Source organism: Schistocerca cancellata, chromosome 8 (assembly GCF_023864275.1).
Source record: "Schistocerca cancellata isolate TAMUIC-IGC-003103 chromosome 8, iqSchCanc2.1, whole genome shotgun sequence".
Taxonomy (NCBI): Eukaryota; Metazoa; Arthropoda; class Insecta; order Orthoptera; family Acrididae; genus Schistocerca; species Schistocerca cancellata.
This window is the reverse complement of record NC_064633.1, coordinates 596778086-596805053: the sequence shown is the minus strand read 5'-3', so window position 1 is coordinate 596805053 and position 26968 is coordinate 596778086. Positions and strand designations below refer to the sequence as shown.

The following is a 26968-nucleotide window of genomic DNA, read 5'->3' as shown; positions in this document are numbered from 1 at the left end:
CAGTCTGGAGCCGAGCGACCGCTACGGTCGCAGGTTCGAATCCTGCCTCGGGCATGGATGTGTGTGATGTCCTCAGCTTAGTTCGGTTTAATTAGTTCTAAGTTCTAGGCGACTGATGACCACAGATGTTAAGTCCCATAGTTCTCAGAGCCATTTGACTGATATCAACAGTCTTTTCGTCATCCTCCACAACAACAGATTCAAATGGTTCAAATGGCTCTGAGCACTATGGGACTTAACATCTATGGTCATCAGTCCCCTAGAACTTAGAACTACTTAAACCTAACTAACCTAAGGACATCACAGAACAACAACAACAACAGAGGTATAGTTATTGCCTGGCTAACAGTCCAACAAAAGCAAGCAATTAATTTCTACAGCTGGTGAGGAAGCACTTAATTTTTGGTCCTAGAATGCCTTCAAGTCACAGAAGACAGATAAAAAACTATGAAAACAGCAATCCGTCCATACTAATTGTGGTGTCACCGCCAGACACCACACTTGCTAGGTGGTAGCTTTTAAATCGGCCGCGGTCCGCTAGTATACGACGGACCCGCGTGTCGCCACTGTCAGTGATCGCAGACTGAGCGCCACCACACGGCAGGTCTTGAGAGACTTACTAGCACTCGCACCAGTTGTACAACCGACGTTGCTAACGATGGTTCACTGAGAATTACGCTCTCATTTGCCGAGACGATAGTTAGCATAGCCTTCAGCTACAATTGCTACGACCTAGCAAGGCGCCGTATTCCATTTATATTGCGAGTCTATTATTGTATCATCAAGAGCAATGTTCTACAAATGTGGATTAAAGTTAAGTATTCCAGAAGTATTCCAGAAGGTACGTACTTGTCTTTATAGCATTCATTACGTATCCTGTTTCAGACCGCACGCCAGCCTGTTTGACTTTAACGCGTGCATTTCGGCCTTCTCTAGCTATACAACACTAATCACTATCATTGTCGTATATGAATGTGTCATAGCATTAATCTGATTTTTTCGTCTCGAAATGATAATGTGCGGCTTTCTCGCAGTTCTTTAACGAAATCTGACTCATTGGCATTAGACACAAGATATATGGGGATAACAGCAAGTTTCGTTTTCATATCAGCTTTGAATTAGTATCATCTCCTCTACACTTTTACTTGAAGTAAACTTCGTAGTTTTCCGACATCTTACACTGTATGATTTCTTAAATCTCCTTTACCAGGTTGAAGAAGACTTGAAATCAGAAATATTAATCTCAGTTGCGATTAGGACCGTCCAGTCTCGTAGATCTCCATCGGTTACTGTGACTGTTTCTCACGAGCAGGTCTACATGGTTCCTATCTCAAGAAAAACCCTCTAAAGAACTGTTCACGTTATTTCTTCAAGTTTAGGGGTCTCTATTGGTTATTAAAGGGGGTTACGGAGCCCCTTGGCCACTCTGTGCAGTAAATAGTTTCGGTAGTTTTCTCTTTCACAGTTTTGCGAATTTATTACCTCGTGTTTGTCTTTCTTCTATTTATACAGTTTGCAACCAAATTTTGTGAACCAAAATCCGATTTGACACCACTTCACTATGTCTCCCTTTTTAACACGTTACTGCAAAAGCAATGGGTAAGTATTGTGGATATTAAATGAGTTAAAAATTTGAACGAACATTAACTGTGGAAAACTGTTTCAGAGAAAACTGAAAATCGCTTTACTAATTACCATCGCATCGAGTCATGTCATCTATTTAGTAAGCCTTAGGCAGTTAAAAGTATGACAGGGTCCTTGTTTTGGTATATTCTTACTGTATAAGAAATTACTGGGCATGTTACGACAGGTTGGTTTGGACCATTCCATTGTGAGAGAAGTTGATAAACAAATACCTTGGTCAGTCAAATTGTCGTGTCGTCTTTCAGTAATTGCATCAATGGTCGCTATTGTAGTTGGGGAACTCCATATACCCACAAGTACTTATACACTGAAGCGCCAACGAAACTGCCATAGGCATGCGTATTCGAATACACAGATATGTAAACAGGCAGAGTACGGCGCTGCGATCGGCAACGCCTAGATAAGACGTGAAGTATCTGGCGCAGTTGTTAGATCGGTTACTGCTGCTAAAATGGCCGGTTCTCAAGTTTTAAGTGACTCTGAACCTGGTGCTATTGTCGGCATACGAACGATGGTACAGAGCATACCCGCGGTGGCGATGAAGTGGGAATTTTCCCGTACGACCGTTTCACGAGTGTACCGTGAATATCAGGAATCCGATGAGACATAAAATATCCGACATCGCTGCGGCCGGAAAAAGATCCTGCAAGAACGAGGACAACGATGACTGAAGAGAATCTTTCAGCGTGTCAGAAGTGCTACCCATAGGGAAATTTCTGTAGATTTCAATGCTGGGCCATTAACAAGCGCCAGCGTGCGAACCATTCAACGAAACATCATCGATATGCACTTTATGGGCTTCCGGAGCCGAAGGCCCTCTCTTGTAGCCTTGATGACTGCACGACATAAAGCTTTACGCCTCGCCTGGCTCCGTCAACGCTGACATTCGACTGTTGGTGACTGAAAACACGTGGCCTGGTCGGGCGAGTCAGGTTTCAAATTGTATCAAGCGAATGGACGTATACGTGTAAGGAGACATCACGAATCCATGAACCCAGCGTGTCAGCAGGGAACTGTTCAAGGTGGTAGAGGCAAACTGTATGATCATCTGCAACCATTCATGTCCATTAGCATTCCGACGGACTTGCGCAATTCCAGCAGGACAATGTGAGAATCCACACGTCCATAATTGCTTCATAGTGTCTCCAGGAATCCTTTGAGTTTAAAAACTCCCGCTGGCCACCAAACTCTCCAGACATGGACATCTCTGATGCCTTGCAACGTGCTGTTCAGAAAAGATTTCCACCCGTTCGTACTCTTATGGATTTATGGACAACCTACAGGATTCATGATGTCAGTTCCCTCCAGCAATACTTGAGACATTTGTCGAGTCTATGCCACGTCGTGTGTGGGAACTTCTGCGTGCCTGTGGGTGCCCTACACGATATTAGGAAGGTGTACCGGTTCCTTTGGCTCTTCACTATAGTTGCTAACAGGTAGGTTGTCACAGATATTCGGTGACATTCCGCTGCGCATAAGGCACTCCATGACACCGCTGGCAATTACTATAGATAATTACACACATTTTTAACAGAAAATCGATTCGTAAATCGATGGATCGGTCGTTCTGGAAACACATAATAGCCCTCACACTTAAGAGTTAATATCTCTCGACTTTTAATTGTGATAAAAATACATGAATACCCCGATGAGTCCCAAAGTCATTAAACGTGGTTTAATATACGCGAGCGTCTTAATAAGTCGAGATGACATTTGACGCACAGTTAGTCCAAGGTATTTTTATAGCATCTATCAATGCTACACTCTACATTTTCGTCCGATAGCCATAATGACATTTTACGTGTTACGTGAATGTTTACATTTGGTCCAATAGGACAGACGTATATGCAACCTTTCATCATGAATGTGTCAGTACTTTGAGGCGCTGTTACCTTCTTACTATTTGTCAATCATAGCTTAGGACTATAAAACACTCCTCAAATAGTATACAATTCCACTGAAAAAATTATCATAATTCGATAGCTGTAAAAATTAAAAGATGCTTGCTTATGTAGACAATTCGCCACATTTTCCTCTACAGTTTCATGAAAACTGCGGCTTGGTCTATTTACCCTTTCGGGATGTATGTACGAGACACAGTCTTAGCTACCTCATGCTGATTGTACAGATGGAAAAGTAAATTATGCCTCTACATGTAGCTAAGACATCACACTGTAGAGAGGTAATATATAATGTAATAATAATAATGATGAAAGGAGAAGGAATTTAATAAAATTATAATTGGGCTGGAGAGAGATAAACTGGCTGTTGACTGCTTGGAGATTGCGGACGATGTTTCCATCATACCTGAATCTATTTAAAATGGAGGTAAATGTCTTACAAGAGAGAACTACGAAACCAGACCTACATGTGTCTTTTGAAAAAAACAGAGTATGTGACAGATGCGAAGTGGCATTGAAACACATAGAAACTGCTTATATAAACAATGAAAAAGGCAACAAAATTTAAATACTTATCTGAAACAGTACCACCATATTCTTTGGAGAAGGAAACTATCTTAACATGAGCTTTTCGGTTAGCAAAAAAACCTCTTTAAGGTTTCCATAAATGTAAAACTCCGGCAATTCCACAATGTTTTTACATCTGAATGCCTTCATGCTTCGGAATGCCTGCCGATAAATACAACTAGACAATTAGGTGAAATAGAAAACATGCAGACGAAAGTAAACAGGGAAGTTATGGGACCATACGCTGAGATGTCAAAAGTCATGGGATAGCTATGAGCATAAATACAGATGCTGGCAGTGTCGCGTAAACAGGTTATAAAAGAGCAGTGCATTGACGGAGTTATCCTTTGTACTCAGTCGACGTGATTATGGCCGAACGACAGGAGTTAACAGACCCTGAACGCGAAATGGTGGTTGCAGCTAGACGCATAGGACATTCCATTTTGAAAATCGTTACAAAATTCAATATTCGGCGATCCTCAGCGTCAAGAGTGTGCCGGGAATACCAAATTTCATAACCGCAGAAATCAATGTGAGTTGTACAACGAATGTATCCGTGAGTACAACGTGGCGGAATTTGGCGTTAACGGGCTATGGCAGCAGACGAGCGACGCGAGTACAGTTACTAACAACACAACATCGCCCTCAGGTCCTCTCCTGGGATCGTGAGCATATCGGTTGGATCCTTGACGGCTGGAAAACCATGGTCTGTTAGGATGAGTCCCGATTTCGGAAAACCGTGGTCTGATTACATGAGTCCGGATTTCAGTTGGTAAGAGCTGATGCTAGGGTTCGAGTGTACTGCAGACCCCACGAAGCCATGGACCCAAATTGTCAACAAGGCACTGTACAAGCTGTTGGTGATGCCAGAGTGCTGTGGGCTGTATTTACGTGGAATGGACTGGTTCCACAGGTCCAACTGAACCGATAATTGACAGGGAATGGCTATGTTAGGCTACTTCCAGATCATTTTCAGCCATTCATGGACTTCGTGTTCCAAAAGAACTATGCGCCATGTCACCGGGTCACATCGTTCGCGGTTAGTTGTAAGAACATTTTGGACAATTCCAGCACATCGTCTGGCCGCCCAGATCGCCCAACATGAAACCCATCGAAAATTTACGAGAGATATTAGAGAGGTTAGCTCGTCCACAAAATCATGCACCGTCAACTGTTTCGCGATTATGCATAGCTATAGAGGCAGCATGATTCAGTATTTCTTCAGGGGACTTCCATTGACTTGTTGAGTCCGTGGCACTTCGATTTGCTGCACCATGTCGGATAAAAGGAGATCCAACACGATATTAGGACATACCCCATAACGTATATCACATCAGTGTAATATGAAAATGTGGAAAGTAAATTAAGAAGTAATAAAGAAAATGATGAAAAAACTGACTGAATATTAGACACATTGAGGAAGTCAAGTGTTGTATTCAGTGGACACCTAAAAAGATTAGATGAAGAAAGAATTTAAAACAAGAAGATTTTTAACTTTTGTGACAGAAATAGAAAAACATCAGTGACATAGATCAAAGAACTTAAAGATATGGGAGAAAGTAAATAGTTTCAAAGGCTTTCAGGAGTAACAAATAAAAAAACACAGGCGTCAAATAGATAGAAGAAAGAAGAGAAAAACACAGGAAAAGAATGAGAAATTGTTGGTATGAAAAAAAAGAGTAAAAGGAAGGGAAAACTTAGTCATGTAGTCCTTAGTAGACCAAACCATTAAAAGAAGTATAACGGAAAGCGCAATAACAATTTTTACTGAACGGAGGTTCTTTCTTACTCTCGTTATGGTCCCAGGCAGGTCCACTACTGTTACTTCCACTGTAACCGTAGTGATACCTAACGTTTTTCGGGACAAACGAAAATATTTATGTATGCACGTTATCAGTAAATGAAAGCCTATTTACTGATATTAAATGAAGGCATCGTGATGAATCAATGAAGATGACACGATATGAAGCTACAACAGCTAATATCGGTCGGAAATTCCAAGTATATGCGATGACTAATGAAAATTTCTACCAGACCTGTAATGGAATCAGGATACTGTACAGTTATGCTATCTGATCATGCTCCACATTCCTGACTCAAATCATTTTAATTCATATTTTCATCTACGACTTCCAAATACTACCAGCACAGTTCTCTCATTGGGTATGCAGAATAACAGCACAGGGGAATGGCATAGGTTCTTATCCTGTCGCTGGGGTACTTACAATAATTATATTAGCTGAAACAAAATGAATGTACTTACGTAACAAGAAAGGCATTTACATTAAACTGTGCCACGGAAGTGATGTTATTTCCACGCAGCCTATCGCAGGACCACAAGCACAAATGTTTGGAAATGAGAAGTGGATATATTAATGGCAATAATAGCTTGAGTCAACCTGAGGGCGTGCTCAGGTAACCAAATAAATATGGCACTTGCTACAGACAAGCAGGATATTTCCGTACGATTAATAACGTGGTAAAAATTTTCACTGGTCATCTCACTCTGATTGGAAGCTCCTGTTAACTTTCTTTCCGTGTTTTCCAGTTAAATGTTCTTACTCCGTCGCATGTAAGACACAGTGTTCATATGTTTTATTTATCCAAACAGTTTTCGACAGCTGTGCCGTCTTCAGTGGGTCTCGATTTGTTTATGTAAAATATTTTACAAAACTCATGGTTGTTTTCTTATTTTAATCCAGTTAAATAACATGGGCTTTTCAAAAATTTGTTTTGATATCTTCCCTGTAATTACGTTATTGTGAAAATGGATTTTTTCACGTCACTTGTTTTCATGCCTTCTTACTGTTTTGACAGCATACCATCTGCAGAGTACTTGTAACAAGTCATTAAGCTATTTCTTATTCCTACCAGGCGGTTAATATTTGCGCGGGGATAATGATGGGTTGCCAAACGGCGATGTAGCGTGTGATATAAATAATTACAAGTTAGCCACACGAGAGCGTAAGTCTGAATGCGCCTTACTTGTGGGTGTGTTCTCCTCGGACTCGAGGCCGTTCAGTCTCGCTTGCAAGAACTCGTGCATCACGTCATCTCGGCAGAGGTGGTTCTCCTGCCTGTACTGCAGAATTCCTAGGGCGACTCCCTTGAAGAAGTCGTAGGTGTCGCGCGTGAAGAAGCCGAAGAAGAAAATCCAGGCGATTTCTGGGCGCCACATCGACAGGAACTCCACGAAATTTTTTCGTCGAGTCGGATACATTGCCTGCGAATTCCAGATTACTTATTTCATATCTACAAACACTACGAGGATTTTATTACGACAGAAATCTACATCGTAACTTACTTTGGTCAGTTTAAATATTATGTAACCTAATGGATAGCATTATAAGCAGCCGACCAGTTGCAATGGATAAAGAATTCTTTACCTAGGTTTCAACAAATTTAAATTTGTCTTCTTCAGAAGGTGGCCTAAGGACAATGAACATCATAGCTTAGAAGGTATGAAACTTAAGTCAAGAATAGATTTTATCACAAATTAGAGAGCTCTTGCATTACAGAAATATGAGAACGACGACTGGTACTGGACTAATGTACCATCGCCGTTTTTACAAATGTTGGCATAGATCCATTTGTCAGAATTAAAATATAGCCCTAGGAATAGGGTTTGTCACGTAAATATAAATTAGTACATGCATGTTGCAGAGCTCACAACCGACTGAGTGTAATCGGCCAGCGTAGTTACTCCGCGGCCAGGGCAAGTGGCGCTCATGGCGCGAACCATGTGCCAATTGGCGTACAAAAGCAACGTGTAAATTATCTGTATTAATAACGTCCTTAGGTAAAGTAACAATAAAAAGAAGGAAAGCGTTTAACACTCCCGTTATAACAGTATGGGAGCCTTCGTACAATTAATGTAGTTATACATCAAAAAGGCAGGTGGCGCTTACGCCGAGAGAGTTACGCACAGTGGCACATACAGCCAAAATATAAAAATTACATTACTATATTAGTGAAGCCCACAAACGGTATATATGTCAGAACTTTAAAATTGACAATAATGGCTCTTAAGACAGAATTACGAACCCTGGTAAAGAATTCTTTATCCATTGCAACAGGTCGGCTGTTTATAATTTTATTACGTGGAACCGTTGCTGTTGTGCAGCTATGTTTAAAATACTAACGGATAGCATTAGTGCATTGTATACTAACCCAAAAGTCTTGAACTCTAAAACGTAATAAATACCATTTGACGGTTTGAATGTGGCCCACAGTGAATTACTATCCTGTACCAATCACTTCATTTCCTTGCACGCTTAATGCCTGAGTTGCATATATTCCAATGTCTGCCTCATCCTACACTTTTTTCCTGGTACAGTTCCCGCTACGCCTGACGCTTCAACACATTTCCTATGATCTTGCCACTTCTTCTCGTCAGTGTTTCTTCGTTTTCCTTTCATAGTCGATTCTGGAGAGACATTAATTACTTCTTGTTATATCTGCCCATCCGATTCTGAGCATATTCTTTCAGTTGTGTGGCAAAGTGCAAGACCACATACTTTAATGTCTTGAATTCGATCCCCAGTCAGTCCTATGATTTTTATCTCTCCCTTATCATTTCTGGCAATATTTCTTAAAGCGAAAAATGTTGAAGTTTCCTGTGGATCACAGTCCTGCCGGTCTTTCTGTAATGTACAGGAGAGGTCAAGTAGGAGAAGGGCAACGAGGTATCACTTTCTACAATCCATAGCTAATAATGGTCTGTGGTGTTCAGAGTAACCTTCAGGTTGATGGCAGTTTTACCTTACTTCCTTTCATTATTTAAAATGTGTCTTAACTCTTCTTTCATGGTTCCTCATAATTGCATGATTCACATCCATGTGATGCCTTGCTCTATAGCCACGCGGGATCAGCCGAGCGGTCTGGAGCGCTGCAGTCATGGACTGTGCGGCTGGTCCCGGCGGAGGTTCGAGTCCTCCCTCGGGCCTGGGTGTGTGTGTGTTTATCCTTAGGATAATTTAGGTTAAGTGGTGTGTAAACGTAGGGACTGATGACCTTAGCAGTTAAGTCCCATAAGATTTCACACACATTTGATATTTTTTGTGCTCTATACTCGTACACAAATTCTCCGTAACTTCCTTCTCCAACTCTGTCAGATGTGTAATTTAAAACAATCTTCATTCATTCTTTAGCTGCCCTTTTTAATTACTTCAAAGGTTTAGATACCTCTGGATCATCTTCAGATCTAAAACAACGTAGAACTAAACATGTTCCGTATAACATGTCACAATAATTACAACACAATTGTACATAAATATAAATGTTACCTAAGTAGCTGTGATAGCAAGCTGTCTAGTCTGTCACAACCTCTCATCAGAATGCAGTGTTTTGCAACTGCGGTCAGCTATCTTGTAGAGGTACAGGAGAGGGTACGGGGAAAGGGAACATGAGTGAAAGGGCTAATAGGAGGGGCGATGATTGGGAGAGGGAAAGGAAGCAGGTAGGTTGAGTGGTAGAGATCTAAAGAGCTTGGCAAGGCAAGGCCTTACGTTAAAATTATAAAAAAAATATCATCATCATTATCATTTAAGACTGATTATGCCTTTCAGCGTTCAGGCTGGAGCATAGTCCCCCTTATTAAATTCCTCCATGATCCCCTATTCAGTGCTAACATTGGTGCCTCTTCTGATGTTAAGACTATTACTTCAAAATCGTTCTTAACCGAATCCAGGTACCTTCTCCTTGGTCTGCCCCGACTCCTCCTACCCTCTACTGCTGAATCCATGAGTCTCTTGGGTAACCTTGCTTCTCTCATGCGTGTAACATGACCCCACCATCTAAGCCTGTTCGCCCTGACTGCTACATCTATAGAGTTCATTCCCAGTTTTTCTTTGATTTCCTCATTGTGGACACCCTCCTGCCATTGTTCCCATCTACTAGTACCTGCAATCATCCTAGCTACTTTCATATCCGTAACCTCAACCTTGTTGATAAGGTATCCTGAATCCACCCAGCTTTCGCTCCCATACAACAAAGTTGGTCGAAAGATTGAACGTTGGACAGATAACTTTGTCTTGGTACTGACTTCCTTCTTGCAGAAGACAGTAGATCGTAGCTGAGCGCTCACTGAATTAGCTTTGCCACACCTCGCTTCCAGTTCTTTCACTATGTTGCCATCCTGTGAGAATATGCATCCTAAGTACTTGAAACCGTCCACCTGTTCTAACTTTGTTCCTCCTATTTGGCACTCAATCCGTTTATATTTCTTTCCCACTGACATTACTTTCGTTTTGGAGATGCTAATCTTCATACCATAGTCCTTACATTTCTGATCTAGATCTGAAATATTACTTTGCAAACTTTCAATCGAATCTGCCATCACAACTAACTCATCCGCATATGCAAGACTGCATATTTTGTGTTCGCATATCTTAATCTCACCCAGCCAGTCTATTGTTTTCAACATATGATCCATAAATAATATGAACAACAATGGAGACAGGTTTCAGCCTTGTCTTACCCCTGAAACTACTCTGAACCATGAACTCAATTTACCGTCAACTCTAACTGCTGCCTGACTATCCATGTAAAGACCTTTAATTGCTTGCAAAAGTTTGCCTCCTATTCCATAATCTTGTAGAACAGACAATAACTTCCTCCTAGGAACCCGGTCATATGCTTTTTCTAGATCTATAAAGCATAGATACGATTCCCTGTTCCACTCATAACACTTCTCCATTATTTGCCGTAAGCTAAAGATCTGGTCCTGATAACCTCTAAGAGGCCTAAACCCACACTGATTTTCATCCAATTGGTCCTCAACTAATACTCGCACTTTCCTTTCAACAATACCTGAGAAGATTTTACCCACAACGCTGATTAAAGAGATACCTCTGTAGTTGTTACAATCTTTTCTGTTTCCATGTTTAAAGATTGGTGTGATTACTGCTTTTGTCCAGTCTGATGGAACCTGTCCCGACTCCCAGGCCATTTCAATTCTCCTGTGTAGCCATTTAAGACCTGACATTCCACTGTATTTGATGAGTTCCGACTTAATTTCATCCACCCCAGCCGCTTTATTGCACTGCAATCTATTGACCATTTTTTCCACTTCCTCAAATGTGATCCTATTTCCATCATCATTCCTATCCCATTCTACCTCGAAATCTGAAACATTACTGATCGCATTTTCACCTACATTGAGCAACTCTTCAAAATATTCCCTCCATCTGCCCAAGGTATCCACAGGATTCACCAGCAGTTTTCCTGACCTGTCCAAAATACTTGTCATTTCCTTCTTACCTCCCTTTCGAAGACTGCTAATTACACTCCAGAATGGTTTTCCAGCAGCTTGCCCCATAGTCTCCAACCTGTTTCCGAAGTCTTCCCACGATTTCTTCTTTGATGCTGCAATTATCTGTTTGGCTTTGTTTCTTTCTTCAACATAACTTTCTCTGTCTACCTGGGTTCTGGTATGTAGCCATTTTTGATACGCCTTCTTTTTCCTTTTACAGGCTGCCTTGGCTGTATCATTCCAGCAAGCTGTTTGCTTCATCCTACTTTTACACACTACTGTTCCAAGACATTCTTTAGCCACTTCTAGTACTGTGTCCCTGTACCTTGTCCATTCTTTTTCCAATGACAGTAATCGACTACATTCAACTAACTGGTACCTTTCTGAGATCGCTGTTATGTACTTGTGCCTGATTTCCTTATCCTGAAGTTTCTCCACTCTTATCCTCCTACATATGGACCTGACCTCCTGCACTTTCGGCCTCACAATCCCAATTTCACTGCAGATTAAATAATGATCAGTGTCACCAAAAATTCCCCTGAATATACGTGTGTCCCTCAAAGCCTTCCTGAATTCCTGATCTGTTATTATACAGTCAATGACAGATCTGGTTCCCCTGCCTTCCCAAGTATACCGGTGAATGTTCTTATGTTTAAAAAAGGAGTTTGTGATAACTAAGCCCATACTGGCACAGAAATCCAAGAGTTGGTTCCCGTTCCTGTTGGCCTCCATATCCTCTCCAAATTTACCCATAACCTTTTCATACCCTTCTGTTCGATTTCCAATCCTGGCGTTAAAATCACCCATGAGCAGAACACTATCCTTGTCGTTTACTCTAACAACTACATCACTGAAAAAATATAACATGTAAAAATTCTCTTCGACTATTAATAGTGTAGAACAATGGATGTGTGAACTGGTAAACTGTAAACGACGTAAGATAGTAAAATTATAAAATGGAGTGAGGGGGGCCGAAAGGGAGGAAAGAAGGCAGGAGCCGCGGTCCAAGGCGCCTTGCACGGTTAGTGCGACTCCCCCCCCCCAACCACCCCCCCTCCTGCTCACCCGTCGGAGGTTCGAGTCTTCCCTCCAGCATGGGTGTGTTTGTTGTCCTTAGCGTAAGTTAGTTTAAGTTAGATTAGGTATGTGTGTAAGCCTAGGGACCGATGACCTCAGCAGTTTGGTCCCATAGGAACTTATCACAAAACAAAAGGGAGGAAGGCGGAGGGTGGCAAGGGAGGAGTGCTACTAAAGAATGGGTCTTAAAATGGCAAAAAGTTAATTACGTAAAAACCTTACGTTTATATGTTAAAAGTGTAGACGAATGGACGAGTGAAAATGTAAAAGGCATAAAGCAGTAAAATCTAAAAGTGGAAATAAAGCAACTAAAACTGAAGTACGGTCTTAAAATACCAAGGTTGTAAAACACTGGAAGTATAGAACCATAAGAGTCTTTCTCTGAAAGTAGGTAAGTTGTATAAAGGTTTTCATTAAGATAATAAAGCTGTAGAACAATGGATGTAAAATAAAAAAAAGACGAAAAGGATTATAGACGGAAAAGGATTATAGAAATCGAGTTGTGTGCGGTATTTGCAACCTTAGTTGCTGCACAATTTACTATTATATACTTTTCATGGTTTTATACTTACAAGTTTTAAATTTTTTAATATTTAATGACAATTCCGTTATAGGTGCTCTATATAATTTAGCTTCTATAATTCTGCGCACAGTAGGACGTCGATTCCATTCAACACGTCATCTCATTCTCAGAAGCTAGTAATGAAAACACCAGATCTGATCGTTGATGTTTTTTCAGCGTAAGTTTTGATCCCACTTCTGAACCAAATACTCTTTTGTCGATTGCTCTAAACGTCTTAACTTACTTTAATTGTAAATTGCTATCTGTGTAAATATAGTTATGATAATTCGTATTGTAATTTCGAAAAACGACTTCTCTGAGGCCACAACTTGTATGTTAGATTGATATTGGAATCCCTTAGCAACAACATAAGTTGTTTTCTGTGCACAGTTAGGTAACCCAGAAAGTAGTTTGTAATACTTTCGTAGAACTGGGCTTCACTACGGTATGTAACTTTTCCCTACTTACGCCATATGTATTTATTGCTCCACCAGGGGCAGCTTATTTTGGTCTATGTGGCCATTATTAAGTGATCATTTGGAGAACGTAGTTGAAAAGCAACAGAGACTTCCATTCAGCTAGTGAAACTTTTGTTTGACTCCAAAAAAATTCGACAGAGCTCCTTAGAATTTCACACTTCAATTCATACGGACATGGAGGCTACAATTAGGATCACCGGTTTCCAGTCGACTCCAAACTCGTTAATAATATTTAGGAACACTGCACTATGTGCCGAGTGCACCTGTTTCTTAAGGTCCATAAAGGCTGACGCATGCTGTGTGGGCTTAAGTGTGCAGTACCAACGAGTGTTTCGAAAAGGTGCACGTATTTAGCGGTTATTTATGTTTTCGTTACTGATTGTTTCCCTTCATCAACTTACAAATATACTACAGGTACGCTGCAAACAATGATGCAGTCCAAGCGTCAATGATAGAGTACTTCCGTTAGAGCTGTTCTCTGGTAAGCCGATTTTAGTTGGAATGTGATCAACAACACTGCTACGAGTCGTCGATCGTCGCAACATTATTCCCACCGCAAGTATGGAAATTCGTCTTCTTCAAAACGAGCTCGGGTAACAAAATCCCGCTTTAGAAAGTAACCCTGTTGTGATGGGTACGACACCTTTCAACTTGTGCCGTGATCGCTACAGTAGTGCTCAACTTGAATTTTCTCAGCGGAGTTGCCGTGTGATGTGGCTGATACAGCCTTGCCCGAGGAGGACAGATTCGTTGCGCCTATAGAGTGCAGAGCTCCTACCATGGCAATTGACCAGCAGACTAGAGTGCCACACTGGGGCGCAACAGTGTTGGTGCGAGACGAATTCACTGATCTGACGCTGCGCAGTTCCACGTGTCGCAGATGCGGCCACAGATAGTTTTTGGGTTCCTAACGTAGCCGTACATGTAGAGGGGTGTTCCTAAGTCCCTGCAGTGTTTCAGGAGACGACTGGGCGCGAAATACGAGGCACACTGGAAACAGGCACTTCAATGAAGTTTTAAACTCATAATACAGGTTTTCATTATGGGCACCGCGTGTGACGTCAATACTTTTGTGCCGACGTACGCTTTTCAGATATGTTCATTGGGCTGCCTAGCTCATTCCCGAACTAATTCGATGCGGCAGTATGGAGTAGATGATTTACCTGCATACTAATTGAGTAACTGTCGTTGCCCGGATATTGATTTACTCCCATCTCCTATTCGTCTGTCTCCCTCTCCCACCTTTCTATGTCCATCTCATACTTCCCCTCCCCCTTGTCTACCCGACTGCTGCTGCCCCACTATCTATCCGTCCCCTCCTCCCAACTCTCTCTATCTCCTCCTCCCCCTCTCCCTGTGCACCACCTCCTCTTTCCCTCGCTGTTCATCTCCTACTCCCATCTCTCTCCCTCCGCCCTTCTCCTCTTCCCTATCTCTATTTCTTAACTCCTCCCAAACCCTCTGTCCATCTCCTCCTACGCCCTTTATCGCTTTTTCTCCTTTTCCATCTCTCTCTTTCCATCTCCTCCTCTTTCCTTCCTCTCTCCCTCTGCCACTCTCCTCTCTCCTCATCCATCTCCTCCTCTTCTCTTTCTCTCTCCACGCCCCCCTCCCCCCGAATTACTGTGTCCATCTCTTCCTACTTCATATCACTCAAGGTGATCACTTGTGATCCGTGGAAAATGTGCGTTCCTGTCCCGCTCCGACACAAATTTTCATACTTTGCTTCGGGTAATTCGTGTAAAATTATTACAGCTGAGCTGAATTTCAGGAATATATTACTATATTATTTGAAGCTTGTACGCGTCGCACAATCGTGAACAGTGGGAACACTGGAACAGAAAAGAATAGAAGCGTTTTAGATGCGATGTTACAGAGGACCGTTGAAAATTAGGTGAACAGAAGAGCTAAAGAAAGACAGAATTGGCGAAGAAAAGAATGTGTGGAGAACACCGACAAGAAGAAGGGAGTTGATGATACAACATGTGTTACGACATCTAGGAGTAGTCTCTATGGTTCGGGAGGGAGCTTTACAGGTTAATGACTGTAAGTGAAGACAGACATTGGAATAATGGAATATATACAGCTGTTAGTTCAGGACCTAGGATGCAGCTTGTGGCACGTCGCAACAATTTTAATCAGGAGAATCATCATCATCAGTGTTCTGCCTAAAGGCAGGTTTTTACATGGTAGTCCTCCAGGCTGTCCTGTCTTCTGCCATCCTCTTCAGGTCTGCATAATTTCCTCTTTCAGTTATGTCGTCTATCATCTTGTATCTACTGCTTCCTCTCAGTTTTCTCCCACAAACCAATCATTCTAAAGCATCTACTAGTAAGCACTCCCATCTCAATGAATGTCCCAACCAGTTGTTTTTCCTTTCTTTTACAACCTTCAGCAGACATCTTCTCTCACCAACCGTTTCCAATACTCTTTCATTACTCACACTTTCCATCCAGCTTATTCTCTCCATTCTCCTCCATATCCACATCTCAAATGCTTCTAACCTTTTTTCATCCTCTCGTCTCAGCGTCCATGTTTCTGCCCCATTCAGTGCTACACTCCAGACAAAACATTTGCCAAGTGTTTTCCTTAGACCTTTATATAATTTGTCGTATAAGAGTCTCTTCTTTCTGTTGAATGCCTCCTTCGCTATGACAATTCAAGTTTTCACCTCCTGGTAACATCTCAAGTCTTTAGTTATTGTGCTTCCAAGATATTTAAATGCACTTACTTGGCTAATGGTAGATTGTACTATTTTAATATCGGACAGTCTGCGTCTTGTAGTGATGACCATACTCTGTTTTTGCTGTGTTTATTTGCATCCCATATTCCACACAAGGTTCATTCATATCGTTCAGCATGTTATTCACTTCCGCTCACTTTCTCGCACTAATACCATGTCATCAGGAAGTCTTATGTATTCTATTTTCTTTCCACGAATACATATTCCTCTTTTCCCATCTAATGATGGGAAACAATCCACCCCGGAAAAGTAGCAACCATAAACTTTGCTGTGGGTAGAGGGCAGCGGCTCTTACCTTGAGGGCCAGCTGGAGGTACGTGGAGCGCGGGTCGTCGATGGCGCCACATTCGATGCCGAAGGCGCAGCAGCCGATGGAGTCGGTGGCGAAGCGCGAGCAGACGGCCAGCAGGTCGACGTCCCTCCAGCCGACGCCCTGGATCCTCCTGGAGAGGGCGCGCTGCACGCCGCGGCCGCACTGCTCCAGCCAGCAGGACAGCCGCTCCGTCCTGGCCGGCGAGAAGCCCTTCGCGTACAGCCGCATCACCTCGCGCCAGCGCTCGTCGTCGACGTCGAACAGCTGCTTCGAGATGGGGTCCACGCGGATGCCTTTCATCTGCACCTTCACGGCCCTTTGTGACGCCCACATACACACAGAAATATCGTCAGAACATCAGCACTCGTAGCAACACGCATATTCGTGGAACGTCAGGCAGACCTTACCGATATGCTAGAAGGGAAACATAATACAGAGCCAACGAAAATGGTACAGCTTCCTGGTACCGTCTTGGGTATCCAAGAGCATTCAGAAGTGCCGCAGTACGACGTAGCATGGACTCAACCTATGTCTGAAGTAGTGCTGGAGGCAACTGACACCATGAATCCTGCAGGGCTATCCATAAATCCGTAAGACTACGAGGGCGTGGAGATTATAAAATAAATAAATAAAAAAACAATATAAAACATTAATTATTGTATATGTATGATAGTGCTTGGTTGTAATTAATATCTCCTTATCTGGAACGTCGACGTTTAATTACACTCCAGGAAATGGAAAAAAGAACACATTAACACCGGTATGTCAGACCCACCTTACTTGCTCCGGACACTGCGAGAGGGCTGTACAAGCAATGATCACACGCACGGCACAGCGGACACACCAGGAACCGCGGTGTTGGCCGTCGAATGGCGCTAGCTGCGCAGCATTTGTGCACCGCCGCCGTCAGTGTCAGCCAGTTTGCCGTGGCATACGGAGCTCCATCGCAGTCTTTAACACTGGTAGCATGCCGCGACAGCGTGGACGTGAACCGTATGTGCAGTTGACGGACTTTGAGCGAGGGCGTATAGTGGGCATGCGGGAGGCCGGGTGGACGTACCGCCGAATTGCTCAACACGTGGGGCGTGAGGTCTCCACAGTACATCGATGTTGTCGCCAGTGGTCGGCGGAAGGTGCACGTGCCCGTCGGCCTGGGACCGGACCGCAGCGACGCACGGATGCACGCCAAGACCGTAGGATCCTACGCAGTGCCGTAGGGGACCGCACCGCCACTTCCCAGCAAATTAGGGACACTGTTGCTCCTGGGGTATCGGCGAGGACCATTCGCAACCGTGTCCATGAAGCTGGGCTACGGTCCCGCACACCGTTAGGCCGTCTTCCGCTCACGCCCCAACATCGTGCAGCCCGCCTCCAGTGGTGTCGCGACAGGCGTGAATGGAGGGACGAATGGAGACGTGTCGTCTTCAGCGATGAGAGTCGCTCCTGCCTTGGTGCCAATGATGGTCGTATGCGTGTTTGGCGCCGTGCAGGTGAGCGCCACAATCAGGACTGCATACGACCGAGGCACACAGGGCCAACACCCGGCATCATGGTGTGGGGAGCGATCTCCTACACTGGCCGTACACCACTGGTGATCGTCGAGGGGACACTGAATAGTGCACGGTACATCCAAACCGTTATCGAACCCATCGTTCTGCCATTCCTAGACCCGCAAGGGAACTTGCTGTTCCCACAGGACAATGCACGTCCGCATGTATCCCGTGCCACCCAACGTGCTTTAGAAGGTGTAAGTCAACTACCCTGGCCAGCAAGATCTCCGGATCTGTCCCCCATTGAGCATGTTTGGGACTGGATGAAGCGTCGTCTCACGCGGTCTGCACGTCCAGCACGAACGCTGGTCCAACTGAGGCGCCAGGTGGAAATGGCATGGCAAGCCGTTCCACAGGACTACATCCAGCATCTCTACGATCGTCTCCATGGGAGAATAGCAGCCTGCATTGCTGCGAAAGGTGGATATACACTGTACTAGTGCCGACATTGTGCATGCTCTGTTGCCTGTGTCTATGTGCCTGTGGTTCTGTCAGTGTGATCATGTGATGTATCTGACCCCAGGAATGTGTCAATAAAGTTTCCCCTTCCTGGGACAATGAATTCACGGAGTTCTTATTTCAATTTCCAGGAGTGTATTTGGAATCAGACGCTTGACAATGGCTTTTTCGTAAATGCAATGTTATTCGTAGTTGACCGTGAAATGTGATTAAAATAATCCGACTTCGTATTTAAATCGTTTCCAAAGACTGCTGCGGTAGGTGCGGACTCAAAATGTCAATATTAGAATAACTTGCCAGTCATGTCAAAACGTCGTACAGAGGTAACTGTCTACTAAACACAAAAAAGTTTACACAGTTAGTTAAATCATATATATTCAAGGAATACGCCTACAGTTAAATAATTCAACTTACTTTCATAAATATAGTATCTTTACAGGGTCCAGTGCCTAGTGTGATTGCAGCTCGCAGTGTTCTTATATAACATCAAATATGGCGGTGTGCCAGTTAATAAAATATACGTGCTTCCCGCACCAGCTATTCTACCAGACCTACTTCTTCTTAATGAAATATAAGAGTGTCCTAATTGTTTTTTGTTTTATCGGCGGCATAGCGCTGCAGTTCTGTGCCATAGGCTTTATTTATTTGTCAGAGATTAATTATTTAATGAAGATTTCGCGTTTCCGAGGAAACTCTCGCACGGCATGCAAATGTGCCTTTATAGCATCTCTTCGCAACAGCATGTTGCAAGGCATCCCAGATATGCTCCATAATGGTTTTGTCTGCGGAGTATGGTGGCTAGCGGAAGTGTTTAAACTCAAAAGAGTGTTCCTAGAATCACTCCGTAGCAGTTCTGGACGTGTCGCAGTTCTGGGGTGTCGCATTGTCCTGCTGCAATTGCCCAAGTCCGTCGGAATGAACAATGGACATGAATGGATGCAAGTGATCAGACAGGATGCTTATGTATGTGTCACCTGTCAGAGTCGTATCTGGACGTACACGTCCCACACCATTACAGAGCCTGCAACCCACTTGAACAGTCCCCTGCTGACACGTTGGCTCCATGGATTCACAAGTTTGTGTACATACCTGTACCCGTTCATCCGCTCGATAAAATTTGAAACGAGACTCGTCCGACGAGGCAACATGTCTCCAGTCATTAATAGTCCAATGTCGGTGTTGACGCCGGGTGGGGTGGCCGTGCGCTTCTAGGCACTACAGTCTGGAGCCGAGCGATCCCTACGGTTACAGGTTCGAATCCTGCCTCGGGCATGGATGTGTGTGATGTCCTTAGGTTAGTTAGGTTTAATTAGTTCTACGTTCTAGGCGAATGATGACCTCACAAGTTAAGTCACATAGTGCTCTGAGCCATTTGAACCATTTTTTTTTTTTTCGGTGTTGACGCGCTGAAGCGAGGCGTAAAGTTTTGTGTCGTGGGGTGATCAAGGGTGCACAAGTGGATCTTGGCTCCGACAGCCCATGTCAATAATGTTTCGTTGAGTTGTTCGTACGCTGAAACTTGTTGATGGCCCAGCACTGAAATCTGCAGCAATCTGCGGAAGGGTTGCACTTCTGAAACGTTGAACGATTCTCTTCAATAGTCTTTGGTCCCGTTCTTGCAGGATCTTTTTCCGGCCGCAGAGATGTCGGTGGTCACATGTTTTACCGAATCCCTGATGTTTATGTACACCAGTAAAATGATTGTACGGGAAAATCCCCACTTCATCGCTGCCTCGGAGATGCTGTGACTCATCGCTCGCGCCGACTACAACACCGCGTTGAAACCCACTTAAATGTTGATAACCTGCCATTATAGCAGCAGTAAACGATCTAACATCTGCGCCAGACAATTTTATTCTTATTTCGCGTTTGCAGACCACAGCGCCGTATACTGCCTTTTTACTTTTCTCTGTATTTGAATACGCTTGCCTGTACCAGTTTCTGTGGCCCTTCAGTGTATTTTGTATACCATGTACACAACTGCATAATATATATGTATACTGAATCATTATGATGTCAACCTACACTTGAGAAACAACATAATCAAGCTGCAGTCACCAGTATATAGTCAATTCTGGCAGTGCGGATCTAGGCGCTTCACTCTACAACCGCGTCACCTTTACAGTCGCAGGTTCAAATCCTGCCTCGGGCAAGGATGTGTGTGATGTCCTTAGGTTAGTTAAGTTTAAGTAGTTCTAAGTTCTAGGGGACTGATAACCACAGATGTTAAGTCCCATAGTCCTCAGAGCCGTTTGAACCATTTTAATCAATTCTCTTCGCCAAGACTTATCAATGTACTGAAATACGCCTGATACAAATCAGGATATTTACCCGTGACATTTTCAAATCATGCTGTATTTGGTTTCATATTGTCTTCACTGTCGTGTGTACTACGAGAAGAAATTCGTTCATTTTACGTGCATTGTGTAAAAAAAACAGTTCCTTTCAGATGATCATTATTGTAATTATTTTTTGTAATAATAATAAGATACACTACTGGCCATTAAAATTGCTACACCACGAAGATGGCGTGTTACAGACGTGAAATGTAACCGACAGGAAGAAGATGCTGTGATATGAAAATGATAAGCTTTTCAGAGCATTCACACAAGGTTGGCGCCGGTGGCGACACCTATAACGTGCTGACATGAGGAAAGTTTCCAACCGATTTCTCATACACAAACAGCAGTTGATCGATGTTGCCTGTTGAAACGTTGTTGTGATGCCTCGTATAAGGAGTACAAATGCGTACCATCACGTTTCCGACTTTGATAAACGTCGGATTGTAGCCTATCGCGATTGCGGTTTATCGTATCGCGACATTGCTGCTCGCGTTGGTCGATATCCAATGACTGTTAGCAGAATATGGACTCGGTGGGTTCAGGATCCCAACGGCCTCGTATCACTATCAGTCGAGATGACAGGCATCTTATCCACATAGCTATAACGGATCGTGTAGACACGTCTCGATCCCTGAGTCAACAGATGGGGACGTTTGCAAGACTACAACCATCTGCACGATCAGTTCGACGACGTTTGCAGCAGCATGGACTATCAGCTCGGAGACCATGGCTGCGGTTACCCTTGACGCCGCATCACAGACAGGAGCGCCTGCGATGGTGTACTCAACGACGAACCTGGGTGCACGAATGGCAAAACGTCATTTTTTCGGATGATTCCTGGTTCTGTTTACAGCATCATGATGGTCGCATCCGTGTTTGGCGACAGCGCGGTGAACGCACATCGGAAGCGTGTATTCGTCATCGCCATACTGGCGTATCACCCGGCGTGATGGTATGGGGAGCAATTGGTTACACGTCTCGGTCACCTTTTGTTCGCATTGACGGCAATTTGAACAGTGGACGTTAAATTGCAGTTGTGTTACGACCCGTGGCTCTACCCTTCATTCGATCCCTGTGATACCCTACATTTCAGCACGATAATGCACGACCGCATGTTGCAGGTCCTGTACGGGCCAGCACATTTTCCACATATCTCACCAACTGAAAACGTCTGGTCAGTGGTGGCTTAGCAACTGGCTCGTCACAATACGCCAGTCACTACTCTTGATGAACTGTGGTATCGATTTGAAGCTGCATGGGCAGCTGTACCTGTACACGCCATCGAAGCTCTGTTTGTCTCAATGCCCAGGCGTATCAAGGCCGTTATTACGTCCAGAGGTGGTTGTTCTGGGTACTGATTTCTCAGGATCTATGCACCCAAATTGCGTGAAAATGTAATCACATGTCAGTTCAAATGGCTCTGAGCACTATGGCGCTTAACTTCTGAGGTCATCAGTCCCCTAGAACTTAGAACTACTTAAACCTAACTAACCTAAGGACAGGACACACGTCCATGCCCGAGGCAGGATTCGAACCTGCGACGGTATCGGTTTCTCGGTTCCAGACTGAAGCTCCTAGAACCGCTCGGTCACTCCGGCCAGCTCACATGTCAGTTCTAGTATAATATATTTGTCCAATGAATGCCCAATATCATCTGCATTTCTTCTTGGTGTATCAATTTTAATGGCCAGTAGTGTGCTTAGTAATTTCAGTTAACAAAACACATATCTGTAAAATGAGAAACTAAGAAACTAAAAGAGGTATGAATTTAAAACGCAAAATAACAATGCAAAACATAAAATAAATATTATCATATTAGATAATTAGAACAGTAATGAATTTTTAAAAATTTTAATGGAGTATGTTGAAAATTCTCCGACAGCACATTCTGTACAACATATTTTCCAGAAATGGTATTTCAGAAATCAGCCCTAGTGCGAAGGGATGTATCTGGCTTAAGAGTTTCTTTTATTTAGAAAAGTTTTCATTTTTCAAAATTAATTAATGGTGGTGGGATTTTCTGCAAAATTTCAAATTATTACGAAAGTCGATTCTACAGTTTTCAGTAACATTAATTACGTATCAACTTTTATATGAAAACCATGTTTTATATGTCATCGTTTCCAAGATATTCCCTCTAAACTTGAAATGCAATATTACCTTTCGGCGTGTGTTTTACGCCTTGGAAGTGTAACTGGAGCCATACAAAAAACTATGTTTGTCCCCTCGACACACCCGCCAGGTCTCATCAACAAGGTCGTTAATTGACACCTGGGAATGTTTCCATGTGAGAGTGGAGTCGCCACGAAGAAGTACTAAGATCAGGTGTCTTCCAGTTCTTCAGTGGCACAGCATGAGTCTCACTGGATTACCAGAGATGTGTAAGCGGAGGTGTAAGTCGTGACTAAGATAAAGGCGTAGGAAAATTCTTAATGAAACCGAGACCAGCAACTAGTCACTGCGGACTATTCTGCATATAAAAGTACAGGGTTATTACAAATGATTGAAGCGATTTCACAGCTCTACAATAACTTTATTATTTGAGATATTTTCACAATGCTTTGCACACACATACAAAAACTCAACAAGTTTTTTTAGGCATTCACAAATGTTCGATATGTGCCCCTTTAGTGATTCGGCAGACATCAAGCCGATAATCAAGTTCCTCCCACACTCGGCGCAGCATGTCCCCATCAATGAGTTCGAAAGCATCGTTGGTGTGAGCTCGCAGTTCTGGCACGTTTCTTGGTAGGGGAGGTTTAAACACTGAATCTTTCACATAACCCCACCGAAAGAAATCGCATGGGGTTAAGTCGGGAGAGCGTGGAGGCCATGACATGAATTTCTGATCATGATCTCCACCACGACCGATCCATCGGTTTTCCAATCTCCTGTTTAAGAAATGCCGAACATCATGATGGAAGTGCGGTGGAGCAACATCCTGTTGAAAGATGAAGTCGGCGCTGTCGGTCTCCAGTTGTGGCATGAGCCTATTTTCCGCGGGCTACGCGTGAAACTTGCCCGCACGCGTTCAACCGTTTCTTCGCTCACTGCAGGCCGACCCGTTGATTTCCCCTTACAGAGGCATCCAGAAGCTTTTAACTGCGCATACCATCGCCGAATGGAGTTAGCAGTTGGTGGATCTTTGTTGAACTTCGTCCTGAAGAGTCGTTGCACTGTTATGACTGACTGATGTGAGTGCATTTCAAGTACGACATACGACTTTCTCGGCTCCTGTCGCCATTTTGTCTCACTGCGCTCTCGAGCGCTCTGACGGCAGAAACCTGAAGTGCGGCTTCAGCCGAACAAAACTTTATGAGTTTTTCTACGTATCTGTAGTGTGTAGTGACCATATGTCAATGAATGGAGCCACAGTGAATTTATGAAATCGCTTCAATCATTTGTAATAGCCCTGTACAACCGTTATTTTATTTCGTCGCCTAACACACCATTAATAGCACTGCTTTCAAAGATGGAAGCACATTTCTTTTCTCGGTAAACTAGAGAGCAGCACGAATCTCGAAATCCTCCTTCCGTCTGTCTTCATGTCTCGAGGAACACGTATGTCAGCAATGGCGCTTTTTGGGGACGGTGCATTACTGCGAATGTGAAGACGATCTGCATCTGCGAAAGACGGCGAGACCAACCGTGTAACTTTTGTTACGCCTGAGCTCCGTGCATTAAATTTCTTTCTAACTGCCCAGCACTATTTGGTTTCACAACTGTTTCAGTTTAACGGATGATTTAAAAATTAATCTCTTCTCGCTAAAACGCTGCATTCATCCGAGAGAAGCCTGCGACTGTTACCTTTATTCTCCATATCTCCCCATATTAATACTGTATTCACTATAAACGACTTCGTTGGATCCCTTAATGGCACACATGGTGGATACCTAGCTGAAGAATAGTTCATTACATTAGAGTGTTTTCACATATCGCACAGATGCGAACAAGAATGCCATCATGATTAAGAGCCTAAATTTCTATGAGACGACTGGCGAACGAAAAGAAGCTACATGTAAACCTGTAATGATCATATTTCATAATAAAAGAAAATGCGGTGTTATGGTTATATTCCAATCAACACTAAGTGCCACATATATATAAATAACTAAAGTATATAAGTCTGGAACGGATAAAATATAATGACAAGTCGCGATTTTCCTCCTTAAAAACGATAGGCTGGGAACATATTACAAATATGAATTTAAAACCTTTATTTCCCTTGAGCTATAACCACTGTAACTTGTAGAATCCTGTGAACTGATGAGAAACGGAAGAACATCGACACAACGATGACCACACCATGTGCTCCGAACTTCCAGAAGAGTTGTATACATTGCCACAAGGGGGAATAAATCGAGAATTGAAATACGAGGGACGTTTGAAAAGTCCATGCAAAAAAAAAAAAAAAAAAAAAACAATAAAAAAAATAAAAAAAATAAAAAAAACTACTAACGTGTTTGGGGTAATTTATCGACGTAGTCCCCTTTTAGACTTACACACTCCGTTCTAATTTGTTGATCCCTTCCGAATAACAGGAATTATCCTAGTCTACAAAATAGCTACTAGTTGCTGCAATCACTTCCTCGTTTGAATAAAATCTTTATCTCACCAGCCATTTCTTCAAATTGGGGAACAAATAGTAGTCCGAGGGAGCCACGTCTGGAGAATACGGGTGATGTGAAACGAGTTGGAATCCTATTTCCATTAATTTTGCGACCAACATTGCTGAGTTGTGTGCTGGTGCATTGTCGTGATGGAAAAGGACTGTTTTTGCGGTCGAATCGCCGGCGTTTTTTTGCAGCTCGGTATTCAAACGGTCCAGTTAACGCTGAATAATATTCACCTGTAATAGTTTTTCCGTTTTCCAGATAGTCGATGAGGATTATCCCTTGCGAATCCCAAAAGACAGTCGCCATAGCCTTTCCGGTCGAGGGAATGGTCTTCGTCTTTTTTTTGGTGCAGATTCTCCCAAGTAACCCATTGTTTAGATTGTTGTTTGGTCTCAGGAGTATAGTAATGTATCCATGTTTCATCCAAAGTGACGAAACGACGCTTAAAGTTCTGCGGATTCATCCTGAACAGCTGCAAACCATCCTTGCAACACTTCACACGATTCCGTTTCTGGTCAAGCGTGAGCAATCGCGGAACCCATCTTGCGGATACTTTCTCATGTCCAAATGTTTATGCAAAATATCAAGTACCTGTTCACTCGAGATGCCCACAGCACTAGCAATCTCACGCACCTTAAGTCTTCTGTCATCCATCACCATATCATGGATTTTATCAATGATTTGTGGAGTCGTGACCTCCACAAGCCGTCCAGAATTTTCAGCATCACTTGTGCCCATATTGCCACTACGAAAATTTGAAACCACTTATAAACCACTCTAGTCGACGATGCAGAGTCACTGTAATGTTTATCAAGCTTCTATTTAGTCTCCTGAGGCGTTTTGCCTTTCATAAAGTAATACTTAATGAGCACACGAAATTCTTTTTTGTCCATATTTTTGACAGTCACTCGACTTCATTGATTCACACGGTTGCCAAACACAAAGAAATAGACCAATATGGCTGAAACTCGGTGTGTGTTCTTTCCAGAGATGCTACTAACTAAATATGGCTCGATACGCGCAGGTGGTGCCATCTCTCTGGCTTTGCACGGACTTTTCAAACGCTCCTCGTATACGTGTATCATCTTGTGCTAGTAACCTCTGTTGCCAGCATGGTACTTTAATGTGCAAAAACGACAGTGAGGACAAAATTACTGAAACTACTTGAAAGTAAAAATCTAAAATCATATTTTGTAACCAGTAATGAAGTGTAATTGAGTATATAAGATTAAATCTCAGATATGTTATAACTGCCAGGTATGTGGCATATATGCAACAGCCGTCGGAGTAACTGGACTTGTAAAACACTTCATTTATTTAAAGATTTTTATTTAACATTTTGATGAAACGTTGACAGGATTTACAAGAACAAAAAAAAATACTTGGCAATATATTTTTAAATAATTATATATAATACAATATGCGTTTCTAAGTGAAATTCTCGGTAACAGTTTATTCTCTTG

General features: G+C 43.0%; 1 protein-coding gene across 1 annotated transcript in view; it reads right to left on the bottom strand.

The window, feature by feature from the left end:
- The window catches only part of LOC126094708 (probable cytochrome P450 6a13), a 125052-nt gene that overhangs the window by 68256 nt on the left and 29828 nt on the right, over positions 1–26968 (bottom strand). Inside the window, exons 2-3 of the mRNA XM_049909241.1 lie at positions 16521–16854; positions 7098–7335 (exon numbers count right to left, since the gene is read on the bottom strand). Of these exons, the coding sequence (XP_049765198.1) occupies positions 7098–7335; positions 16521–16854 (572 nt within the window). The remainder of the gene's footprint in view (positions 1–7097; positions 7336–16520; positions 16855–26968) is intronic.